This window comes from Synchiropus splendidus, chromosome 1 (assembly GCF_027744825.2).
Source record: "Synchiropus splendidus isolate RoL2022-P1 chromosome 1, RoL_Sspl_1.0, whole genome shotgun sequence".
In the NCBI taxonomy this organism is placed as follows: domain Eukaryota; kingdom Metazoa; phylum Chordata; class Actinopteri; order Syngnathiformes; family Callionymidae; genus Synchiropus; species Synchiropus splendidus.
This window is the reverse complement of record NC_071334.1, coordinates 19,644,366-19,665,911: the sequence shown is the minus strand read 5'-3', so window position 1 is coordinate 19,665,911 and position 21,546 is coordinate 19,644,366. Positions and strand designations below refer to the sequence as shown.

Sequence of the window (21,546 nt, the reverse complement as noted above, 5' to 3'; positions counted from 1 at the left end):
CAGCAGGCACCACAGTGTTCCATAACTATTTGTCTAGTCAGAGATTCACTCATGCAAACATTTGAACAGAGAGTTGATTCCAGTTTCGGGGAAAGTCAATTATAGCAATTTGGGCTCTGGAGTCTTATGTAAGAGCCTTAACAACCATGGAGAAGAGATGGATTGACTTATTGTGGGATGCTAAGGGGGGTATCACAGCTTTTCAGGACGAGAATAGGACAAGTAAGTCTCACCAGGTAACTTTTAGTCGCTTCCCCTGTCCTGTCTATTTTTACTTCTACTGATTGGTTGGCTATTTGCGCTTTTTGGGGAAAAGTGTTTCCCAATTTAATAAACTTAATAAACCCGTCTTTATGAATATCAGATGATGTTCAGCGCCTGTTGTTTATGCAGTCGCCTGACAGGCCTCATGAGTCCCAATTGTGGCCACCGAGTGGATCCAGCATCTGTCTGAGGAGGCGAGGGAGTTAAAAGGTGTTGGCCTGTTTCAGCTGAGGCACCAAATCTCTGTCTGAGGTCTTCACGTCTGACCGTCTATCGCTCTAACCATGATAGAGTAGCCCAACATCATTAATTAAACATCAGGCCTCCCCCCCCCATCACCCTGCCGCCATGACAGCCTGCATGCTGACAGTCCCTGTCAACATGCCTTCCAAATCTAGAAAGGGATTACGTATGGTAATGGTTTTTGACAGGCTGCCATTTTCCTCCGTTAATCTGATCGGATAAGATATCTGGACGGTGGAGCATGGTGAGCCAGAGCTCTGAGTCCAATATTGTTATGCAGTTACAAGAAAAAAAACCTGACTCATTGAAGATGTGAGCAGCGTCCTGGAGAAATCTTAATCCTCTGACAGGCCTTTGATACGATCCCAAAAATGTTTCTGACTTTGTATTTTTGGACCTGGATCCTGCTCCAAATTCTCCTGTCAATTTGAATAGTCGTCACTGATGTGATCGGTCACGGCTGACAAGATGGCAACTGTCTAGCCTGGACTGGTGTGCCGATAAAATAATCACATTCTGTTGTGTCGGTCGCCGCTCCGACTGGCGACGGAGACCCCCGTCTGGTCTAATAAGACTCTAACTGTTGCAAGCATTTTGCGAGTGGCTTCATTTGAGGCCTTTGGAATGACTTACAAATGGAAACACAGGGTTGCACATTTGCCAGACGAACCGAGGCGAGCTGCTCTCCGCAAAAACTGTAAATCACACCTCCGCACGAGTCCAAACGTATGATCCCAGATCAACAAGCAGACAGCCGAACGTCCACCTTTCTAAAAGCCAATTTCAGGGGTCTTTATTAAATATTGATTTGATTTGCAAAAGGCCAGATGTTGGAGTCAGGTAAATGTCAATGATTTCCAATTCCACTTTTAGACAGTGATGCTTGGCTCTCTTCTGTGTGCACGTGCGTTTGTTTGTTTTTCTGAATGAGTGATTATATTAAATAGTTTATATTGGTCAACACTTATTTAAGACACATTCTTCTTCCTGTGATTCTACAACTACATTCTGTGTCTTTTATTTGGGAATAACTCTTTGGGTGAGAGACAGGGGACACCCAGAGGAGGTCGCCTGTCATGGGGCACATACATATGGAAGGAACACGTGCTCATACGTACTATTATACGTACTATTATTATTATTGTTATTATCTCCACATGAGGTAGATATCCTTGTGATAAAAAAAAGAGTTTTCAAACCTTATGTTCCGATCTCTCCTCACCAATGCGTGGTGTGTGGATCGATAAATCATTGTGTAAGAATTCACGAAAAGCAAGTCAGCTCTGAAAAGGCTCCAAGTGAAAAGGGTTTCCGTGTGTTGGTTGAGAGAGGGGCGGACTTGATCACGCCACAGATAATTGCGTGTCTCTGGAAGAACTTTGCGCATTAGTCCGCGGGTGGCTAAGTGAGTTCACCAGCACCGATGGACCGGCATCGCCCAGCAGGGCCGAGGCTCGGAAAACATTAGGACGAATCAATTAGGCTGCCATTAGCCGATGAATTGGCCCTCGCTGAGTCGTGTAATTATGACCCACAGCAAAGCCAATTTTATGGAGCCACATTATCCCTTTCTGTTTGAATTTTATTTGTTTGGGATAATCCCTGCATGGTTTTAATTATGTGATTAAGGTTCAGTGAATAAATAAATCAGTGTTTGTTTCATTCGGGAATGCTGCGGCTCTGTTGTTTCAACCACCAGATGACTGCGGACGGGAAGAACAGTCTCTCCAACAACCACTCTCTGGGAGAGGTTTACTTTACGCACTCTTTTTAAGATTTCTCAACATGGCCTCAGTATATGTCTGCTCATCTTACACTAGCTGTCATCTTCACTCACAGCACTTTTTAGTCCGTCACCATTATCTTTTTATTTATCTTTGTTGAGCTAAGACAGCTCAAGTTCTAATTTAGTTAATGTGCTGCCTGACGGTGCATGAACAACTAAAAGATAAGTTCTCCTACTTTTCTTAAAAGTATGTCAGATGACATGTTAGTTTTTTTTTTTCATCATCCTTTATGCGTTTGTATTTCTGTATTAAGTTTTGTGTTGTGTATGTTCATAATCCAACGGTCATCTTGTCCATTGAGAGATTATAAAAATACAGTACAATAGCATTAGGTATGCTCCGATCACGATCAGTCACCGAACATGATCAGTCGATTTCAGGATGACCGGTCATTGCCGATCACTACTACTGATCACGTGTGACAGCCCGCACTCTGATGAAACCCCGCTGGTTGTGATGCGTCCACTCCTCCTGACTCGCTGCTCACTCAGCAGCGGCATGTCTGGTGTGAATATTCTTGCAGTCTGTCATTTAAAGTTTGCATCCTGCAGCACATATACAGGAAAGTGTTGTGAAGCACGTTAAAATTAAATATGCCATTTAAAGCGCCAGCACTTGATGGAGTTTTCCGGGCTCATGAAAGTGAAATCGCTGGTTCCTCAGCAGCAAGCTGTTAGCACAGCTGACGCTTAGCATCACCCGCAGGTCCGAGCGTGACATTCGGAACGATAAGCCAATTGCCTAAGAAATAATCAGAATTTTATTTTATTAATTTATGCAGAGACGAAAACAACCGGATCGGAGTCGGGTGCAGCGTTCGTCAGCCACCTGAATCTGAAACTTTTGAAAACGTCCGGGTGTGGAAACTTTCATAAATGCACAGCTCTCTCTCTCTGAGTCCCGCTACAAGCGTCCAGTATGTAAATATTTCACAGAGATAGCAAAGTCTCAAGAGAGTCACCAACCTGCAACGTCTCACATCAAATTAAATGATTTTCAGTTGTCCTTTTGACAGAATTGTTGCTGCATTCTGCAAGTTTTTTGATGAGGTATATTACAACGTGTTAAAATGATTTAATGGTTGATGTTTTCACATCATGTACACAGAAGGTGTCATCATTTTGATCACAAATTTATTGTCAATCCATGTGATAGGTATCAGTGATCGGCACTCTGGCTGATCGGTATCGGTGATTGACAGAAAAAACCCTGGTCGTAGCATCCCTCAATAGCATAGAATGCCTTTATTATCATTATACTCAGTACAATGAGATTTGTATTGCAGCTCCTTCAAAGTGCCTTCCGTGCAAAAGTAAATAAAATACACACATTTGAATGGATTGCTCAACATTATGGGAAAGGCAGGGCACCACCTCACGCTCAGCACGCAGAGCTGATATTATGGGCGGCAGCTCCTTAGCTTGTTCCCAGCTCAGAGGACACTGTATAAGTGTGACAATGTGCTGTCAATGAGGGATGACAGTACACAGGCAACACGGCGTAATGCATTGTTCTTTCCTGGGTCCCTCCTGACAGATGCTCTCCAAGACAGCTGGATCAGCAGCAAGAAGGCTGCTGCGATCTGCACCAGGTTACCCCAGCACAGGCTTAGACGAGCAAATGATCAGCAAGGCTGTCGGCAGTGGGCTGGTCCTAATTGTCAGTTTTAGGCATTTATCAATTTATTTAGAGCAGAATGTTCTGGTTAGAATTAAGTCAGTAGAGTGGAATCGTTTGCTTTCCATTCGCTAGTGACCTTTTTCCATCCGTTTGAGAGGAGAAAAAAAAACATTTTCTGCTCTTCTCTTTCCAAGAGATCTCAGCAGAAGTGACCTTCTCTGCAAAAGCACTTCTTATAGGACTGATGTTTGGGGGCTGGACGCCAACTAAAATAAACTCCTCATGAATGTTGAACTGGGACTTGGCAGAGTTGGATTGAATCATTTGCAGGAATTTTTATGCTCCATTTTCAGTTGAGACTCGAAGCATTTTATGCCTCCAGGAAGAAACAGAGCTTTGTCTGTAGTTAGTTTCAAAAATGATCAATTCACGCATCTTCATCTGTATGTACATAGTCTTGAGGGCTGTCTTAAATGAACTAGCTTTGTTTTCCTATTCTGTCACTGCTAAACAGACCTGTGCTACATGTTTATGCAAAAGATAACAAGATGCCAGCTGAAAGCTGGATGTAACCACATCTTAGATTTCCTAAAACCTAACTAAAACTCTGCAGCTCCAGCCTGAAATCACAACTCACCATCACAATCCTGCTCTGCTCCGACCTGCACATTCAGTTGCTGGGTTCCCTCAAATCTACTTGCCTTTAAAATACTGCGCATTGGTTGTTTGATTTGACAGATTCCATGAGTTGAAGATGAACAAGGCCTAGGTTCTGATTATTATGTGCTACTGCAGAGAAGGAAGCAGGTTTTTCACTCACATGTTCAGATCAGTTTGTGCTGTCGCACCTCTCCAGTTCATGAGAAAGAAATGTGCAGCAATTCAACCAGGTGTAGGCCTTTTTACATATTTGTGTCCTTCAGACCATAGAGGGGTAACGGCCATGTTAAGTGCACGTTTTATCAAAATTGTTAGCTTCCTCTCTGCAGGCTGCATAGTGCCTGAGTTTTTTTTCCAAATGAAAATTACTTCCAGAGTGAGCGACTCATTTGATTCTCCAGGATATTGCGGTGCGATCTATTTTAACACTTACTTTACTGTGGCATTTATGGGCTAGTAACTATAGAATAGAAGCGCTGCTCGGTGCTGGTGAGTGTTTCAGGAATAGCAAAGCAGGCGGATGATGAGATGGTGGTGGGAGAGAGGAGGGGGGTGTCCACTAATGTGCCCTAAACTAAAACAGACAGGCAGGTTTAGAGTTTCTGATCTAGCGGGTTTGATCAGGTCATTCTGCGGCTGTGGTATTGACGCCACGGAGGAAAGTGTGGTGTGAAGCCAAGCTGGATTTCACTCCATACATTATCATCATCCCCTGAGACGCCCACATCCTCCCCTGGGTCTCAATCTACCTCCCACTGAGTCTGTGGTCTGAACCTCTGACCTTCCACTCACCAACAGTTTCATATTTGCATTTCTAGTCCACTTAAAGGCCAAAGGGGGCGAAAACAGGCAGCCCTCCTCCTCTTCCTCTTCTCGTACAGCAGGCCTCATTCTCATCCCCGTGACCCCCTGCCCAGGTCTGCACCCCGGACAGCAGTCTGGGGTTAATGCACCGAGCACTTCTATTGTCTCTGAATTAATGAAGTGCTCCCCGCCTGTCCTTTCTTATTCTGTGACAAATGACAAGGCCTTAAATGGCTCCAAGTCACACCTGAATTGAGGTGACGATGCTTCTGCTGATGTCGAGGCTGCACCACTGTCCACCCAGGACTGAGTTCTTGACTGAAATGGATGCCTCCTAGAAGGAGAGACAGGCCACGCAGTGTTTTCACCTCAGAAAATGGAAGCGTTTACTAGAACCCTGACAGAATGATGAGGGAGACCTCTGGCGGTGGGTAGTTGAATCGATTCTCCCTTCTCCAAAATCCAGACTTGAAAATTATGTCGGCAGTTGCTATTAAGTTGACCGCATGAAAATTAAAAATGAAAAATTATAATAGGTCAATTCAATTGTTTTGATGAAGGATCATTACAACGTTTATTTTATTTGGTGAAACAGCCTGCAATGTTCTGTACGATTCTAGTTACAATACAATATTATGTACTCAGAAACCTTGAAAAAGTCCCTAAAAACCATTATTATTTTTACTTGGCACAATAATGTAAACAGACAAAAGGAAAAGAAAATGACAAATGTGCTGAAATACATCACTGTATTTTGGATAGTTTCAGAAAACTAAAGAGCATGAATAGGTACCATGTAGTTATGTGCATATCCGCTGTGTTTCAGATGCGACAGAGCAGTGTCAGGTCTTGCTTCTGGACTTGTAGCTGCAGTGTGCGAAGTGTGTCCTTGACAGGATCTCACACACAGCATGCGTGTGTGTGTGTGTGCAGTTAAGCAGTGTCATCTGTGCAGTCAGGCTGTGCAGCTGACAGCTTGTTACGTGCATCACGCCACTCTAGGTACGGCCCTTATCACTCACCTCTGACCTCTGCCTGTCATTGCAGTTCTGAGCATCCGCGGCGCACAGGAAGAGGAGCCCCCGGATCCTCAGCTCATGAGGTTGGACAACATGCTGCTGGCGGAGGGCGTGTCCGGTCCTGAGAAAGGTGGCGGCTCGGCGGCGGCGGCTGCAGCTGCGGCAGCATCAGGAGGAGTCGGCGTGGACAACTCTGCCGAGCACTCGGACTACAGAGCCAAGCTGTCGCAGATCAGACAGATCTACCACACCGAGCTGGAGAAGTATGAGCAGGTGAGTGGTCAAGTGTGATGACACAATGAACAACACAGTCATTTATCTGTGCTTGTTTTTCTCCTTTTTTGCTATCTCTGAATTTGTGACAGTAATGGAGGCAGATTTTAGTTCCCTCTGTCTCATGGGCCAATGTTAGGTAATATCTGTCACGCAAAAACTTTCATGGCAAATATGCTGTCAAGTCCAAGCAAAGAGTCTTATGAGTTGGTCAAATACCTGCTCACCAGAGGAGCAGATGTATTTCGTGAGCTGTGACTATACATAGAGAGTGCGCCCTCTCGTCTGAGTTTCAGACCCATCATTGTTCCCTGAGAGCTCCTCAAATACAGATGGACGACACAGATAGAGGGGGGTCTTTTCCTCTCGCTGCCTTTAGAACCGCTGCATTCATCACCATCACATCCCTCTCAGATGAGCATGAGTGAGACAGATGAACAGGCAGATAGACAGACACAGACAAAGGCTGACATCGCTATATCCAGAGAGAGATCGACGGCGTGGAGCAGAAATAAAGGAGAGGAGACAGTAAGAGATGGAGTCGTAGTGTAATATGGTGGCAGACTCGCGCCTGTTGTCACACAGAAGGACGGATGAAACGTGGAGCTTGCTACAGTCTCAGGGCGGCGCCGCTGCGAGTGTGCCACAGAGAAGAGAACAGCTGTCATTGGCTCCTCTCAACCCATTTTTGTTTAATATGAAATATATCCGGGCTCAAACCCCTAAGCTCTGCCAGCCAACCTGCCTTCCAACTACATTAAAAACCTTTTCTTTTCCCCATTCCTTCTTCTGTGTGTCTCATTGAGGATTAAAACCTGCCGGGTGATTGACTTGGGTTCTGTCTGCAGGCGTGTAACGAGTTCACAACCCACGTGATGAACCTGCTACGGGAGCAGTCGCGCACACGGCCCATCTCACCCAAAGAGATCGAACGTATGGTCAACATCATCCACCGCAAGTTCAGCTCCATCCAGATGCAGCTGAAGCAGAGCACCTGTGAGGCCGTCATGATCCTGCGCTCGCGTTTCCTCGATGCCAGGTGTGTGTGTGTCTGTGAGCTTGTGTTTGTCACCCTTTGAACTACACACATAACACACTCTCGGTTGCACATAACCTCCCACTTTTACAACATTGCAGAAACCTCATCATCTTTTCCCTCTCAGCCTCATATGCATATGAATGGTTGATGTAGGAGGCCTGTCGCGCTATAAACAAGCTGCGGCACTTTGCTACTTACCACACACACCAGGCTGCTTTACATCTTTGGATGCCATTTAGACCTGCGTATCCACTAACACTGGCCAATGAGACTTCCCTGTGTGCGCTATGATGTTAACCGTTTCCCTATTTTAATGTAATCGCTTGTTCTCTTTGATGCGTTCTCAGGATTTGCATATATTTCTTCAAGGATAAATCTCACTCAAAGTCGGAGTTGGAGGCATAACATTTAAATGAGGCATGTGCTCCTGCACAAAGCTCCCTATCTATTCTCCTGCAAATGATGGTGGCAGCGCGGCGAGGGGAAGGAGGAAAGCTTTTACTGGTCGGGAGGCACTGCCACGCTCGGCTCTGATTAATCTACTGGCTGCCTGAGCTCACGCTGAGCACATTTACATATTCTCCAGCAGCCGCGTGGAATGCGAGCAGTAGATACATGTAAAGCCTTTTTAAATGTGACACAGGAGAGGGCAGAGTCAGCGCACCTATGTGTGCCATAAGTGAACATCAGCGGCTGGTTGCTGAAAGATTCTCACGATTGTACCAAACAAGACAAGAGAAACTTTGGGGAGAAATGAACTTCCCTTGTCTTTGTCCCAGCTCGGCAGCCTTAGGTATCGGGGTAGATGTTTTCTAGGTGCAGTGACCTCAGGTATCCTAAGTTAGAGTGCACACAGGGGCACACATTCTAAAACTGTCCATGTGTTGAATGTGGAAATATTCATCAGTTTATAACAATAATAACTTCAATTTCCCACCTCTGTTGTCAAAGAAGACTGCGATAAATACTGTATTTAGTCTTTATGAGGATGACTGGTGGTGTTCCTTTAGAGTTGGGGTGTCAAACACTCCTTACACAAGGGACAATAATAAATATAATAATATATAAAGATAAAGTAATCTAAAGTTAACCACTGTTCAAGTTATGGGCCAAACAAATTTTAACAATGAGAGTCTTAACAGGATGAAACCTTGGTCTCCCTTGTAATTATTGGATGCCAATTTTAGCATTAATCATTTAGCATTGATCATCCGTACACCATCCACATCCTACAGCCAGTCCAAGGACAATGCCTGAACACTGTGATCCTGGTTGGGTCATAATATTGACATGCGTTGGAAGAGATCTAGTTCATGTTGCTCTTTTTATCGGCACTGAAATAGATTTTTTAGTTCTTTCTTTGCCTTGAGTTTCACACATGTACTTGAGATGTTCACTAAGCAGGTCTAGCTGGAAGTAACAGTTACATTTATTTTTGAGAGAGGTACCTCTGTGGTCTCACAACAGACGAGAGTAAACCACTTCTGTTTGTATTTATCCATTCGTCTCAATGTTGAAGCCTGCCGGTGTGCAGGAGGTCCATTTACAAGTCACCCGCTACCCATTCCACTGTTTATTTTATTCCTACTTTAGATTTCATCTTTCAAAAATCCTTCCCCCAAAACAGTAACAAGTAGCAGATACTGGCTGCTTTGTGTTATTGTTTACTGCTAATGTGTTTGCTTGTTGTTTGTCTGCTCACAAGCTGCCAGCCAAGTCTCTCCCGAGACCCCATCAGATGTTGCCAAACTCATTGCTGTTGTTGACTGAAGCTCAAAAAATAGCTTGTGAGAGGAACCTTGTGAATACACTGTTCAAACTTGAGTAGCTGCTAACAAGGTCCTCGTGATGCTATCACATCGGTACTGCCGTGACTGATCACTCTATGTATTTACCAACCAAACTTGATCCTCACTGATGTGCTGCCTCTGTGTTCATTTTGCAGACGAAAAAGGCGAAACTTCAACAAACAAGCGACAGAGATCCTGAACGAGTACTTCTACTCGCACCTCAGTAATCCGTACCCCAGCGAGGAGGCCAAAGAGGAGCTGGCAAAGAAGTGTGCCATCACAGTGGCCCAGGTACACCACAGCCCAGTACCCCCCATCCCTCCCCCCGCGGTGGGAACATTACTGTACACACAAGCAGAGCTTGAGATATTGAATGTGAACATGTGAAGCAGCTGCTGCCAACGTCCCGGCAAGTAAACCAATAATACACTTCCAGGCTGTCAGGACTGCAGACGGCTCCTCTGATCTCAGTGCAGTTTCCCGTCACTCCAGCTATGAGCCACTCTCTCATAAATAAGTGGTGTCGGCAGTTTGTCGTCCTTTTGAACTCGATCGTCTTGATGACAAAGCTATTTTGGACCAATCTGTCAGAGTTCTGATCTTCTCTTTCACACGACTTATGACATAATTACTTGGATGGTGGAAACAAGTCTGTGTTTAATGGATGACTGATCTTAAAGTAGATTTCATTCCCTCTTTATTATTCCAGTCTAAAATGTGTATCAGAGTCGCTGTCATTGTTTATAAGTTGTCCATGTTCTCCTTTGAAAACATGAAGACAGACTCTTGTTCCAATGTTTGGCCTGACTACAACCTGGATAGCTATGTTTACAAGTTCCACTACCATCAACTGTCCCCTTTGTTTTAGTTTGTTTCTGTGAGACGCAAAGATTTTCAATGTCAACTGCGCTGCACTGTGTTATTAACTGGGGTCCTTGTACTTTGAGTTATTAAGTCAGGAAATGTGGAGATGCTGTGGCCAAATGTTGTAGTACACACTATTCCAAACTCGAAAACAGTAAAAGTCAGTTTAAATGTACACGTATAGTGAAGGGTTACGAAGCGCTTCACGATACTGAAAACATTTAACATCTCAGTCTTAGAAAGACAAACTTTGGATTGTCTGTAACAGAGTTAGACTGGACACGTTAAGTAGAGAACTCTGAATTAACGGAGCATGAAGAAGAAAACATGCAACAGGTTTGTAAGGAAACACCTTAGGAAACAGGGTCAGTGGGATTCATTTCCCTTAGCAAAAGTAGCGATATGAAAATGGATTTGACTATTGCAAAGTGTATTCAATACTGAATAGAATTGCCGGTCGCGTCCACTAGCTGTTACATCATTGTGTTCGACACCAGGATGACGCTCTGCGTAAAGGACCCGACCCATACGGCGCTTGTGAAAGAGTGTCACCCACCTTATGTCTTTTAATGATTTATGATGTTCTAAGTGTGCTAATGCGCCGCGCCTGGTGTCTTCTTCATCTTAGCATTCTCTGGTTGTTCCCTCCTGTTAGCGACGATAATAGGTTTGCAGTGACAACAGCAAGTAAACATTCCAGTGTGTTTTGAATTCATCATTTGGGAACGGATTGTTCTCTCAATTGGTTTCATTTGTTGATACCAAATGCTTTGAGGATGCATCTGTGGCTGATGGTGGAAGCTGCTCAGCCGCCGAATGATTTGTGGAGCAGCCGCTTCTCGGACATAATAAAGGGGAATGTTTACCTTCTCTGGGTATGGGAAACTTTGCGAGATTGATTTGGTTTTCATTTTAATGTTGTTTATCATTAGCGCTGGGATTACCCCCCTGGCTTCATCTGGGAGTCCATTAGCTGTAATGGGTGTTAGAGAATGTTGACTGATTGGTGCATGCGTGAGTTCTGATGATAGCTGCAGCCACGGTGACATAATGAGACTCTTATTGGCAATCATTCCATTCTGGCACTAATGCAGATTCACAGCAGCCGTCTGTGTAGCGCCAACCACTCACACCGGCGCTCCGCCGCCGCCGTACACATGCCATTAAAGCCAAGCAGGCTGATCATTACCCTGCTATTTCTGAATGATTCCACCAGCGCTAAACTACTTTCTCCTGTTTGTCTGCTCAGGTTTCCAACTGGTTTGGGAATAAGAGAATCAGATACAAGAAAAACATTGGTAAGTTCCAAGAAGAAGCCAACATGTACGCTGCGAGAACTGCCGTCAATGCGGCTAATGCATCCTCACATGGGAGCCAAGCAAATTCACCCTCAACTCCAAACTCTGCAGGTGAGACAGGAAGTCCCTGGCTCTGCTTCCCCCCCGCTGTTAGACACTCCTCTTTGTGCATTACTGCAATCCAACACTTCCGTTCAGTCAGCTCTGTGACAGGGAACAAAGGTTGTCACCGTAACATGCACCGTTAGGGAGGTTGCCGGTGAAATTCTCTTGTACGACACGAAGGAAAGCCCAATGTAGCAAAGCTGTATCGGACATGAGTCAACCTGAGCCCCATGCCAAGTCTCCATGTGCTTACTGTCCTTCTGCCTCCATCTCATGTTTCTTCATTTGTTCTCTCTACCTCCTCCGCACTGATATTGCAAAGATGAGTCTGATCATATGGCCATGCATCCTCAATGTCAGCTGGTCTAGAAGTGACCTGAAATCCTGGCTCCAGAAAAATCGCAAGCTGACAAATGTTGACCTTAAGGATAGCATCATATCATCACGCTCATCTTTAAAAGCAGTCCTTTGACATTTTGGGTGAATGTTTGAATTCGAATGTATCAATGAGGAAAGTAACATTGAAATATTAGTTTCAGACATGAAACAAATCTCTTGCTCCCCAACTTCAGTCAGCCACTAGTGAAAATGTTTAGGAAACATAATGCTTGTATTTAGTTTTTAATATTTTACAGGACTCTTTCTGATCTATTTCCCTGATGATTTTACAACATATTTTATAGGTACTTATATTTCCAATCTAAGACTCTGAAACGGTTTTTTTAGTTATAACTGAATTGTCTGCGATTCAATTTTCCAGTGACGTTTTTGAATCTTTGATTGAGGTCAGGACTACAGCACATTTTTTGTACAGGTTTGTTGTTTCATCGACAAAATTTGGGCGATTAGTTAAAAAGTCAAATGTAACTTTTTGGGACACCAGTGCTGATATTTGATCTCTAAAATTTCGTGCTCCAACAGAAACACGTGGTTGGCATCCACATGACCTTCAAAGTAACTTACCAGGTAGTGGCACCTCAGACTTTTGTGTACATACACAGTGAATTATTTGCTGCCTCTGAAATATCTTGCACTTTTGCCAGAAACAAATTAAGAAAGAATTTTGTGTAAAATCCAAATTCTCTGGTATGGTGTTGACAAATCGAGGAATTTCTAAGGATTGGATTTATACGTTAAATTAATAAAAAGTTAATTGAAGAGTTCATACACAAGGAATGAGAAAAAAAGTTAAATTACATTTTTACATGTTTTTGTTTGTTTATTATTAGTGGTACTGTATGATCGTACATGCATTGATCCTAAAAACCTCAAGTTTGATCTAACCGGTTGACTGCTTGGGGAGTAACAGTCATAAATAACTTGGGGTGTCTGTGGATCAAGTTTCATTAACTTCCTATTTCCATTTTATATTCAGTTGGGTTGTAAACTTGCCATTATGAGGTTACTATGTGTTGTATAATAATGACTGAATTTGAAACAAATTCTGAAACTATTTTTTGTTCCCTTGTATTTTTGCCAGGTTGTAAGTCGTTCACCATCAGCTAATTGAATAGAAACAATGGTGTATGTATCAGATGTAAAAGGCAGAAACAGCTCATTGATTTGATTTCTATGCTCAACTTAGTTGGTTTAGACTAGAATATGAGTAAAGAAACCTGAGCAAGGTTAGCAGTAACCAGGTGGGTCCCATGGGTGGCTGGCAGGTGTTTTCCTTAAAGCTGTAGGGTGGCACTTGAATGTTTGTCAAATCCTCCAGGAAGGACGACGACATATATGAATTAAAGGAGACAGATCTGCAGGCACCCCTTAATCTAAACCAAAGGGAAATGTCAAATGTTGTTCAAGATAGAAGCCGCGACACTTCTTTGCTGAAAAAGCTAGCATAGGTTTGCTAAGCTAGCAACTCTTGAAAAGTTGGGCTGCTTTTGACAAAAAAAAAAAATACTAAAAACTAACCCTCTCGTGTTTTCCCAACTGTTTGTTTGATGATAACAGAGTAGAGACATGAATCTCAGGTGTTCCTGGCTAAGCTAACCTAGGCTGCTACGCTGCTGCTAAGTGTGCATGGCGGACTCGACCTCCTTCTTGACCTCCTCGCTTGCTCTCTGTGATTCCACTGCTCCCTCTCTTCTTCCAGGTTCTGCTGGCTCTTTTAGCATGTCAAACTCCGGCGACTTGTTCATGAGCGTGCAGTCTCTCAATGGAGACTCATACCAGGGGGCTCAGGTGGGAGCCAACGTGCAGTCACAGGTGAGGAGAGCAGACGGGGCTTCCATTCTGACACGTTGACAGTCGAGACATAAGCAAAACACAGGTGCGAGTGCTGGCCCACTTCCTGTCGTTGTGTGTTGGCCGCGTCTCTGCTCTGTCCTGAGGGGACATTTGAACAGAAAGAGCTTTTGTTGAAGTCATTTGTGAATCCTCGGCTGCTCCTCTGAAGATAAGACACCGATTCAGCTGCAAAAACACCTTTACACTCCTTCCCTTGTCTTTCTCAAAATCCTGTGTCTCTAGTTTAGACTGAGCAGTTAAGAAACACAATTCCCTGCTGGAAGTCATTATTCTTTGCTGCATGTTTGAATGTCTACTAAGTCACTGCAACCAACAAATATATACCTGTGGATTCACTGTCTTGGCATGGTCAGTTAGCAGCCTAACAACTAGGAAAATGCTTTGGAATAACGTGCAAACATCACCAGTAAAATAAAATAAAATAAAATAAAAGTGGTAACTAATAAAGTGCTTCTATTTTGAAAAATCCGTTTGCCGTTATGCTAATTTTTCAATTTCATTTATGTATTTTTGCATGAATGTGGCTAACTTTTAACCATTTAATCAAAACAAAAATGTCACCATTTATGTGTCGTCCCTCTGTAACAGTTAAATGAGCGCAGAGCTCTATTCTCTGAATTTTCTCTATTCAGGAAATGCTCTCAGTTGAGTTCATGTTGGAGGCAACATCATAAGAAGTGAGCTGATTTAAATGATTTGAATCCTTATGACAAATGCAAACGCGACCCTGTAGGCGTGTTCAGTGTACTCAACCTTCCTTGTAAAATCTCCTTCACCTTCTATATTATTGTTTTCTTTTATAGAATCATTTAAAACATCCACTCTTTTTTGACTTTCCAAGTAAAAAAAGAAGCAGTTATAAATGAAAGAATATCCATTTTGCAGGACTTCAACTTCAACTGAAGCTTTGTGTCTTTGTGTGTTTCTGTCCTTACGTTTTTTTTTTTCAGCGTACATTTTTCATCATTCCATGCAATTCTTTCATTTACTTTCCATCGTGGAGATTTTATTGTGACGTCACATTGAATAATTGTATGGTGCACCTGGAATTGGAGCACTGAAAAATGTTCCATGTAAAAGAAAGCTTGTTATTATCATTGATTATTTTTTTTAATTATTTAATCAAAATTCATCTTTTGAAATCTTTGTAAAAGTTATTTTCTACAATTATATTCTACTTTTGATAAAAATGTGCATTCAACTGGCCCACCCTGCTGACATTTGCTGTTTGATGAGACTCAAACATTACTGTGTTTGTTAGCATGGCTGTGTCAGCTCCTTCTGTCAAAAAGGTAGCTGTTAGTGTTGTTTAGACTCTAGTTAAAATAACGTGTACTTCACTCCGTTTTCCTCCCAATTTCTCTGAACATTCTAAGATTAATTTGTGACTCAATGTCTGTGTGTGTATGTTTGAGTGTTAGTCTGTCGGTGTGCACTGTGAGGGACTGGTGTCCGGGTCAGAGTCAGTGTCCTTCTTCTCTCACCCCAAGTAGCTTGAAATGAATAAGCCACTCACAACTGCATGTTTCAAACTGTTCTCTCTTTGTGAGTCAGATATTTATTTCTTCATCACACTCAATCCTGATTCATTCTACAGTTTTGATTTACTAACCAATGAATTTGCTATATTGGGTTGCTGAAATACAGTGATCATGACTGTGTTTCTCAACATATTTCCTCTCTCAAACTCTTGAACAATTCTTAAAAAGGATCTGCTCTTCAAAGGCATTAGAGAATAATGTTTCCGAGCAAACCCTGCTGTGTTGTATTGCTGCTGTCATCCCGGCTCCTCTCGTGTTGACTCTGACCTTGCTTTGTTTGCGGCTGTTTCAGGTGGATACCCTTCGCCATGTTATCAGTCAGACAGGCGGATACAGTGAAGCTCTCACAGCCAACCAGATGTACAGTCCGCAGGGCATCAACGTAAGGATTCCACTGCTTCCCTTTCTCTTCCTGCCAATTATTTCAAAGCCACGGGGCTCACAATGCCACTTAGTGGGACTTGTCTGCTCTCTGTGGTCACCTCCTTGATTGCCTGTGTATTGCTTTCGCCATGGGCGGCGCTCGGTCCGGCATGTCCAGGCATGGGGCTGACCACACACACGCGCGGCACGGCGGTCTGAGCCTGTCACTTTCTATCAGGTCAGGAGTTGCACCTGCAGCCACACACGAGTTAGCTGCACAAACAGGTGACGCCCCCCGCAGTGCTCTTTAAATCCCTCTGACCATCTGACCTGTGATGAGATTCCTGAGGGCCAGACTCCCCCAAAAACACCCCCAGAGGAGTTCTACCAAAAAAAGCATTCAGCTGTAAAACATAATCTGTCGTTGTTGTTACCGCTGAAAAAAGTTTTCAGTGACACTCATTTACCTTGTTTTTTTTAAATTCCTCTCATATATTAACAAAATTAATCTGTATCTCTGTAAAACGCTCATGTCAGGTCACAAGCGGCTCACATTCACACAACTGTTCAACTGAACACAGTTCGATGCCCAGTTGTTAACAATAAAACACAAAAAACACAAGACAATACAGTACAATGATAAAACTAAAGTTCATCCTGAGCAAACACTTGCAGACACAAAAAGTATAAAAGATATGAACGTAAAACCAAGAAACAGCTAAATAAAATTCTGCAGATTGACAGAATACTCAGGCATTAAAATAAAATTTAACACAAAACAGTAATGTCTTTAAATAATTTTATTGTTAGTAGTAGTAGTAATAGTATTTTTTGTAATAAACTAAATAAGAGAATTTATAACAATTGAAACATATAGGTGCAGATTTAGTTTTAGCCTTGGGTGTAAGAATGTAAATTACTCCAAAATATTCTATATTTCTGATAACTGTTAACGTTGGACCGTGCTTTTTTGACTGACTCTATACTCCCTTTAAAAATTAAATCAAAAAAATTAAATTAAATCAAATTAAACTGATACAATTCCTGAGACCCTCTATCGGCAAACAGAAAGGAAATATTTCTCTGTAAAGTAAGAGCAGCAAAAATCTGCGCAAATATAAAAAAACAGTGCGAAATGAGTCTCTAAAACAGAACGTGCCTGAGGACTGCTCATCTTACATTTTGCAGTTGGGGAATGTAAAGGGTCTTGGGAAGGAGGTGGAGGGGTTGGGGGTTTTGTAGCTGGCGGCAGCAAACATTGGGGAAATCCGCAGCGACAAGCCGTGTCGTAGAGGGGAAAATCGATACGACAGACACAAGGAGAGCAGAGTGTGGACTTGGGACAGCAATCCAAGCGCATTGCTCAGATCACGTTCCCTCCATGCTAATGGCCCTGACAGCGAGCCACACTGAGAGGACGGTCGCCGGCGCGGCGCCTGCCTTACTCCGCTGTCGTGCCTCAGTGGCCATATGATAATCAGATGAAAACGCTGTGTATCAAATACACCGACGTGTATTCAAATGTTCTCTCTGGCTGCCGAGATCTCAGCCCGCAGCCGGCGGCCTCCCCGAGTGGGCGCTAACGTATGCAGAGCCCGTTCCCCCCTCAGTCCTCTGACCTCGCAGAGATGGTTCTCCTTGGACGCCTGCTTGCTCTTCCACGTCTTACAATGCCAAAATATGCTGTTATTCACGTTTAGAGCCTGTAAAGAAGCTCCACGCTGCATAATGTAGGACTTCTGTCTAGCGGGCTGTTTGGCTCTGATTTATGGAGCCCAGACAAGAGAACCAGGCATCCGGGCGCTTCCAAGTGTGTTCTGGCCAAGTGCTCCGGCCAGCTTTTGATACCCTGTTTTTGTTTCAAACCTTGCATGAAGCATTCATCCCATTTGACAGTTTAACCCTGACAAGAGATTCTTTTCCTTCCTGAACCAGTTTTGCACAATGTAACAGTGAAATCAACTGGCTTAGAAACTACGACAATATTTACAAAAAAACATTTTTAACACATTACATAGACATGTTCAACGAGATATACTGCTTTTTTTTGCTGTTTTCTTCTTGCGTTTTCAAGATTGTAGCATGATAAAGTCTTACACCAGCAGGTATCTTCCTCTTCGGGTGCCTAACTCAATGTGGCCAATAATAGAGTAGTCACTTGAGGTGTGACACAACATGCCTGGATGTATGACTGAAGTAAACATGAAAAATAGATGATGATGATCCTGGATGTGAAATTCACGTCTTCTCCTCTCTTCTCAGGCGAACGGCGGCTGGCAGGATGCCCCCACCCCCTCCTCAGTGACTTCGCCCACAGAAGGACCCGGGAGCGTTCACTCCGACACGTCCAACTGATCTCCTGCCGCTGCATCCTTCCATCTCCACCGGGACTTATTGTGACGAACTGTACAGTTATGGAGTCACAGCCGAACACTGTGGTCCAGGATGACGCCATCACCACGGACTACAAGTTACCCTGGACCACCGCTGGGGGGAGGGGGGAAGATCGGAACCACCTTTGTACAGTTTCATTTCCATGATGCCTCTTTGTATTTCTTTTCCATCATTGCGAGCAGCGCACCGCCCCGTCAGTGTCACACACTACCTCGATTGGAGACGACAACAGAGCAGATCAGTCTGCGTATCATTCATTCACTCTTTACTTGTTCACTTGTTTAAGGATCTGATCCCAAGTCCCGTAATGCACCGCAACTGTTGATGCAGTGCAATTGTTAAATGAAAATATAGCAAAGCTCTCATTCTCTCAAAGCTTTCAGTTGATCTACAAAGTAGCATCGCTGCTGCGGCTCATAGAGAAATGTTAGTGAAGGAGGCTCTTGTCAGGTTGCCTGCGATGACTAACTGGGAGGATACACAGGAGGGCTGTGACCTGGGAAAACTTGTGTGCTTCCCCCAGGAGAGCCGGAGGAGGTTTCTGTGTCGATGAAAGTCTGGACCTCTTCACTTAGGGAGTATCAGAAATGAATGTTTATCCAGTGTGACCTGAGCATTTTTGTTCAGTCTGGCAACCTTTGAAAAGTTAAAACATCTCTGAGTCAGGTTCACGTTTGAGTCAAAATTTCAGTTTGGTTGTAACATAAAAATATAGACCCTCAGCTCCTTTGAAGTCAAGATTTTGATCCCCTCCAAACCTGGAAGACTGCTGACTGGCTACATTTTTGTTTTTCTGGTAAGCATAAACTTGGAAGACTGGATTATAACATTTAAATAGCATTTTTATCATGATGATAGATACAATCTTTACATTGAAATTAAAACACCCCCTGCATATTGAAAACATACATAATTTTGAATCCTTTTTTTCTTTCTTGGTTCCGGTATTTTCAGCTCATTTAATTCAAAGATCCATGGAGCTAAATGAATGATACACAGACTCATAATCAACTTTTCAAATTGTCAAATTTTTCTTTTACTTTTCTAAACTCACTCCTCCCTGTCTCTGTCATGTAAAGACCTTTTTATGTTACTGTGCTCAAAGAGTTTGTCCATTGACCTCTAGTGCCAAAGTTCAACCCGTGGGGTGAATTTTGATTACAGACATCCCATCTTTTTATTTATACACCGCATTATCATGCTAGTCTAGTTAGTTATAACCAAAATCATTTGTATAGTTTGTGCTAAGTGACATATCAGGTGTTTTATACTTCATTTACAGAGTGCTACGTCCAATAATGCAGATGAAGCGCTGAATTCTCGTTTCACTTGAGGTCTTAATTCAGTTCCAAAACCCCAAAATCCATGAGCAGCTGTCAACAAAATGTATTAAAGCACAATTGCGACTGAAGCAAATATCTGAAATAAACACCGGTGTCTAAAACAAAAAGATAGAAGTCAGCTGTTTCAGAACACTCTGGCGCATGCACCCTGAGCACAGACGTCTGCATCACTTCCTGTCGCATCATCCTCACTCGTATCTGGGTTTTTAGCACAAGTAGTGAGACTTTTTTATTTTTCAACATAGCTTACATCCCACTTTTGATTTGGGAGTCATTCGTCGCCAAATCCAAAATGTGAACTCTAGAATTGTGACTTTTCTTGTATGTACAGTGTGGTCTGTGGTTTCAATAGCCCTCATGAGATGCCAATATTTACACACTTTGATACCAAAAACGACGGTAGAGTTTGGATCCTCCACTTTGGGATCAGCTTTATCTCCTTCTTGTAGTTTATCTTCAGCGCTGGTGAGTGCAACTGCTCTGGCGCTCGACACTCAAGACCAAAAAAAACAGTCAGACACAGTCTACGCAGAGTCAAGCGATAAACCCTGACGCACACAGATGATGTTTGGATATATTTTTGCCTCCTTTTTCTCATTTGATATGATTTCGCTTTGGTACTTTTCAGTATATTTGAATTAGAATGCTCTATATACAGTATGTAGATACACACCTTCACTCTTGCTTTGTTTCATCCAGTTCGGCTCTTGGCCGTTTAAAAAAAAACGACTCGCCATCAAATCCCTTTTTTTGTACGCTCATGTTTAAACGTTGACTTTCCAGGCAAAGGGGAAACGTCAACCTGAATACAGAAGCAGTCGGTGCTTGAAACCTTTTGTAAACAGCGCCACCATCTGGAGTGTCGGGAGCTTCATCCACTCTCGTGGACCGACAGGAGAGTCAAAGACAAACGTTACTTTTCACATCCAAATATTCCGGAAGCTTCATGTGATGATGCTTTTAGAGAAGAAAATGAAGTAAAACATGAGATGTTTTCTTTGTTGCATGTCTTTTCTGTTCTTCAATAAAATAATGTACTGCAGTGTTTTGAATGTTTTAATAAGATTTCTGAGTAAAACACCTTTTTTTTCTCAGCAGGTTTTAACTGTTTGAAGTTTTAAAAAAGAAAGGACATTGATGGTAGAACTCATGTCTTTTTGAATTCAACACTTGTTTTCTATGGAGACGGATCACAATGAGTCTCAGATTCATGGTCTTCATTTCTACTGGCAATGGTGTCCCAAATAAATCCTTCTTTTTGTTGCATACAGACGCACTCTTGTCTTATTTTTTGTCTCATATAAGTGAAGTCATTGGAGCCAAGTTTTAGACCGATCCATTACAATGATGATGGTCCGAGCTCATGAAACAAAGTCACAGGAGTCATCTTTAAATTGTATTTTTCAATAAATCATTAGAGTGAGTTCGCCGCTGCTGTTTTGACCCTTGTGGCTGAAGGCTTTCTGACAGAGGCAGAAGCAAACACTGTCATTGGAAGGAATTTAAGTCAACTGTTGAGTTTCAAACATTTTGTGACCAAGACTTGAAATCTGTTGAGTCAAACAGTTGAGAACAGTTGCAACCTTGTTATTTCTCCTTCACGACATTTGTCAGAAAGACAGAATGGCAGACAGACGGAGAGATATTTATTTGTATCTTATTCGTCCCACATGGGGAATTTTTACCTTAAAGAATTGTGAGTAAAAGACTTCAGAGAGTTCCATCTCCATCAGTTTCAACTGGCGTGGCAGGTCAGTTTTACTATCAAATACCCAATGTTCATGTTTACCCTGTGTTCCTGCAGGTTCTTCATCTCCAACACAGAAGAATTCTGTGGTTTTTATTTTTTATTTATGTGGTTTACGAAACCACATTTAGTGTTGTAC

The 21,546-nt window shown here is 42.9% G+C and overlaps 1 protein-coding gene across 3 annotated transcripts in view; it reads left to right on the top strand.

Moving 5' to 3' along the window:
* The window catches only part of LOC128760873 (pre-B-cell leukemia transcription factor 1-like), a 55,193-nt gene extending 34,274 nt beyond the window's left edge, over window positions 1-20,919 (top strand). Inside the window, exons 3-9 of one of the 3 annotated variants that reach the window (XM_053868605.1) lie at window positions 6,426-6,670; window positions 7,519-7,709; window positions 9,655-9,790; window positions 11,613-11,661; window positions 13,865-13,977; window positions 15,853-15,942; window positions 18,186-20,919. In XM_053868605.1, coding sequence (XP_053724580.1) covers window positions 6,426-6,670; window positions 7,519-7,709; window positions 9,655-9,790; window positions 11,613-11,661; window positions 13,865-13,977; window positions 15,853-15,942; window positions 18,186-18,278 — 917 coding nt within the window. In that variant the 3' untranslated portion in view covers window positions 18,279-20,919. Of the gene's footprint in view, window positions 1-6,425; window positions 6,671-7,518; window positions 7,710-9,654; window positions 9,791-11,612; window positions 11,773-13,864; window positions 13,978-15,852; window positions 15,943-18,185 lie in introns of all 3 variants that reach the window. The other 2 variants (XM_053868597.1, XM_053868612.1) reach the window with 2 other exon arrangements.
* The last annotated feature ends 627 nt before the right edge of the window (window positions 20,920-21,546 follow it).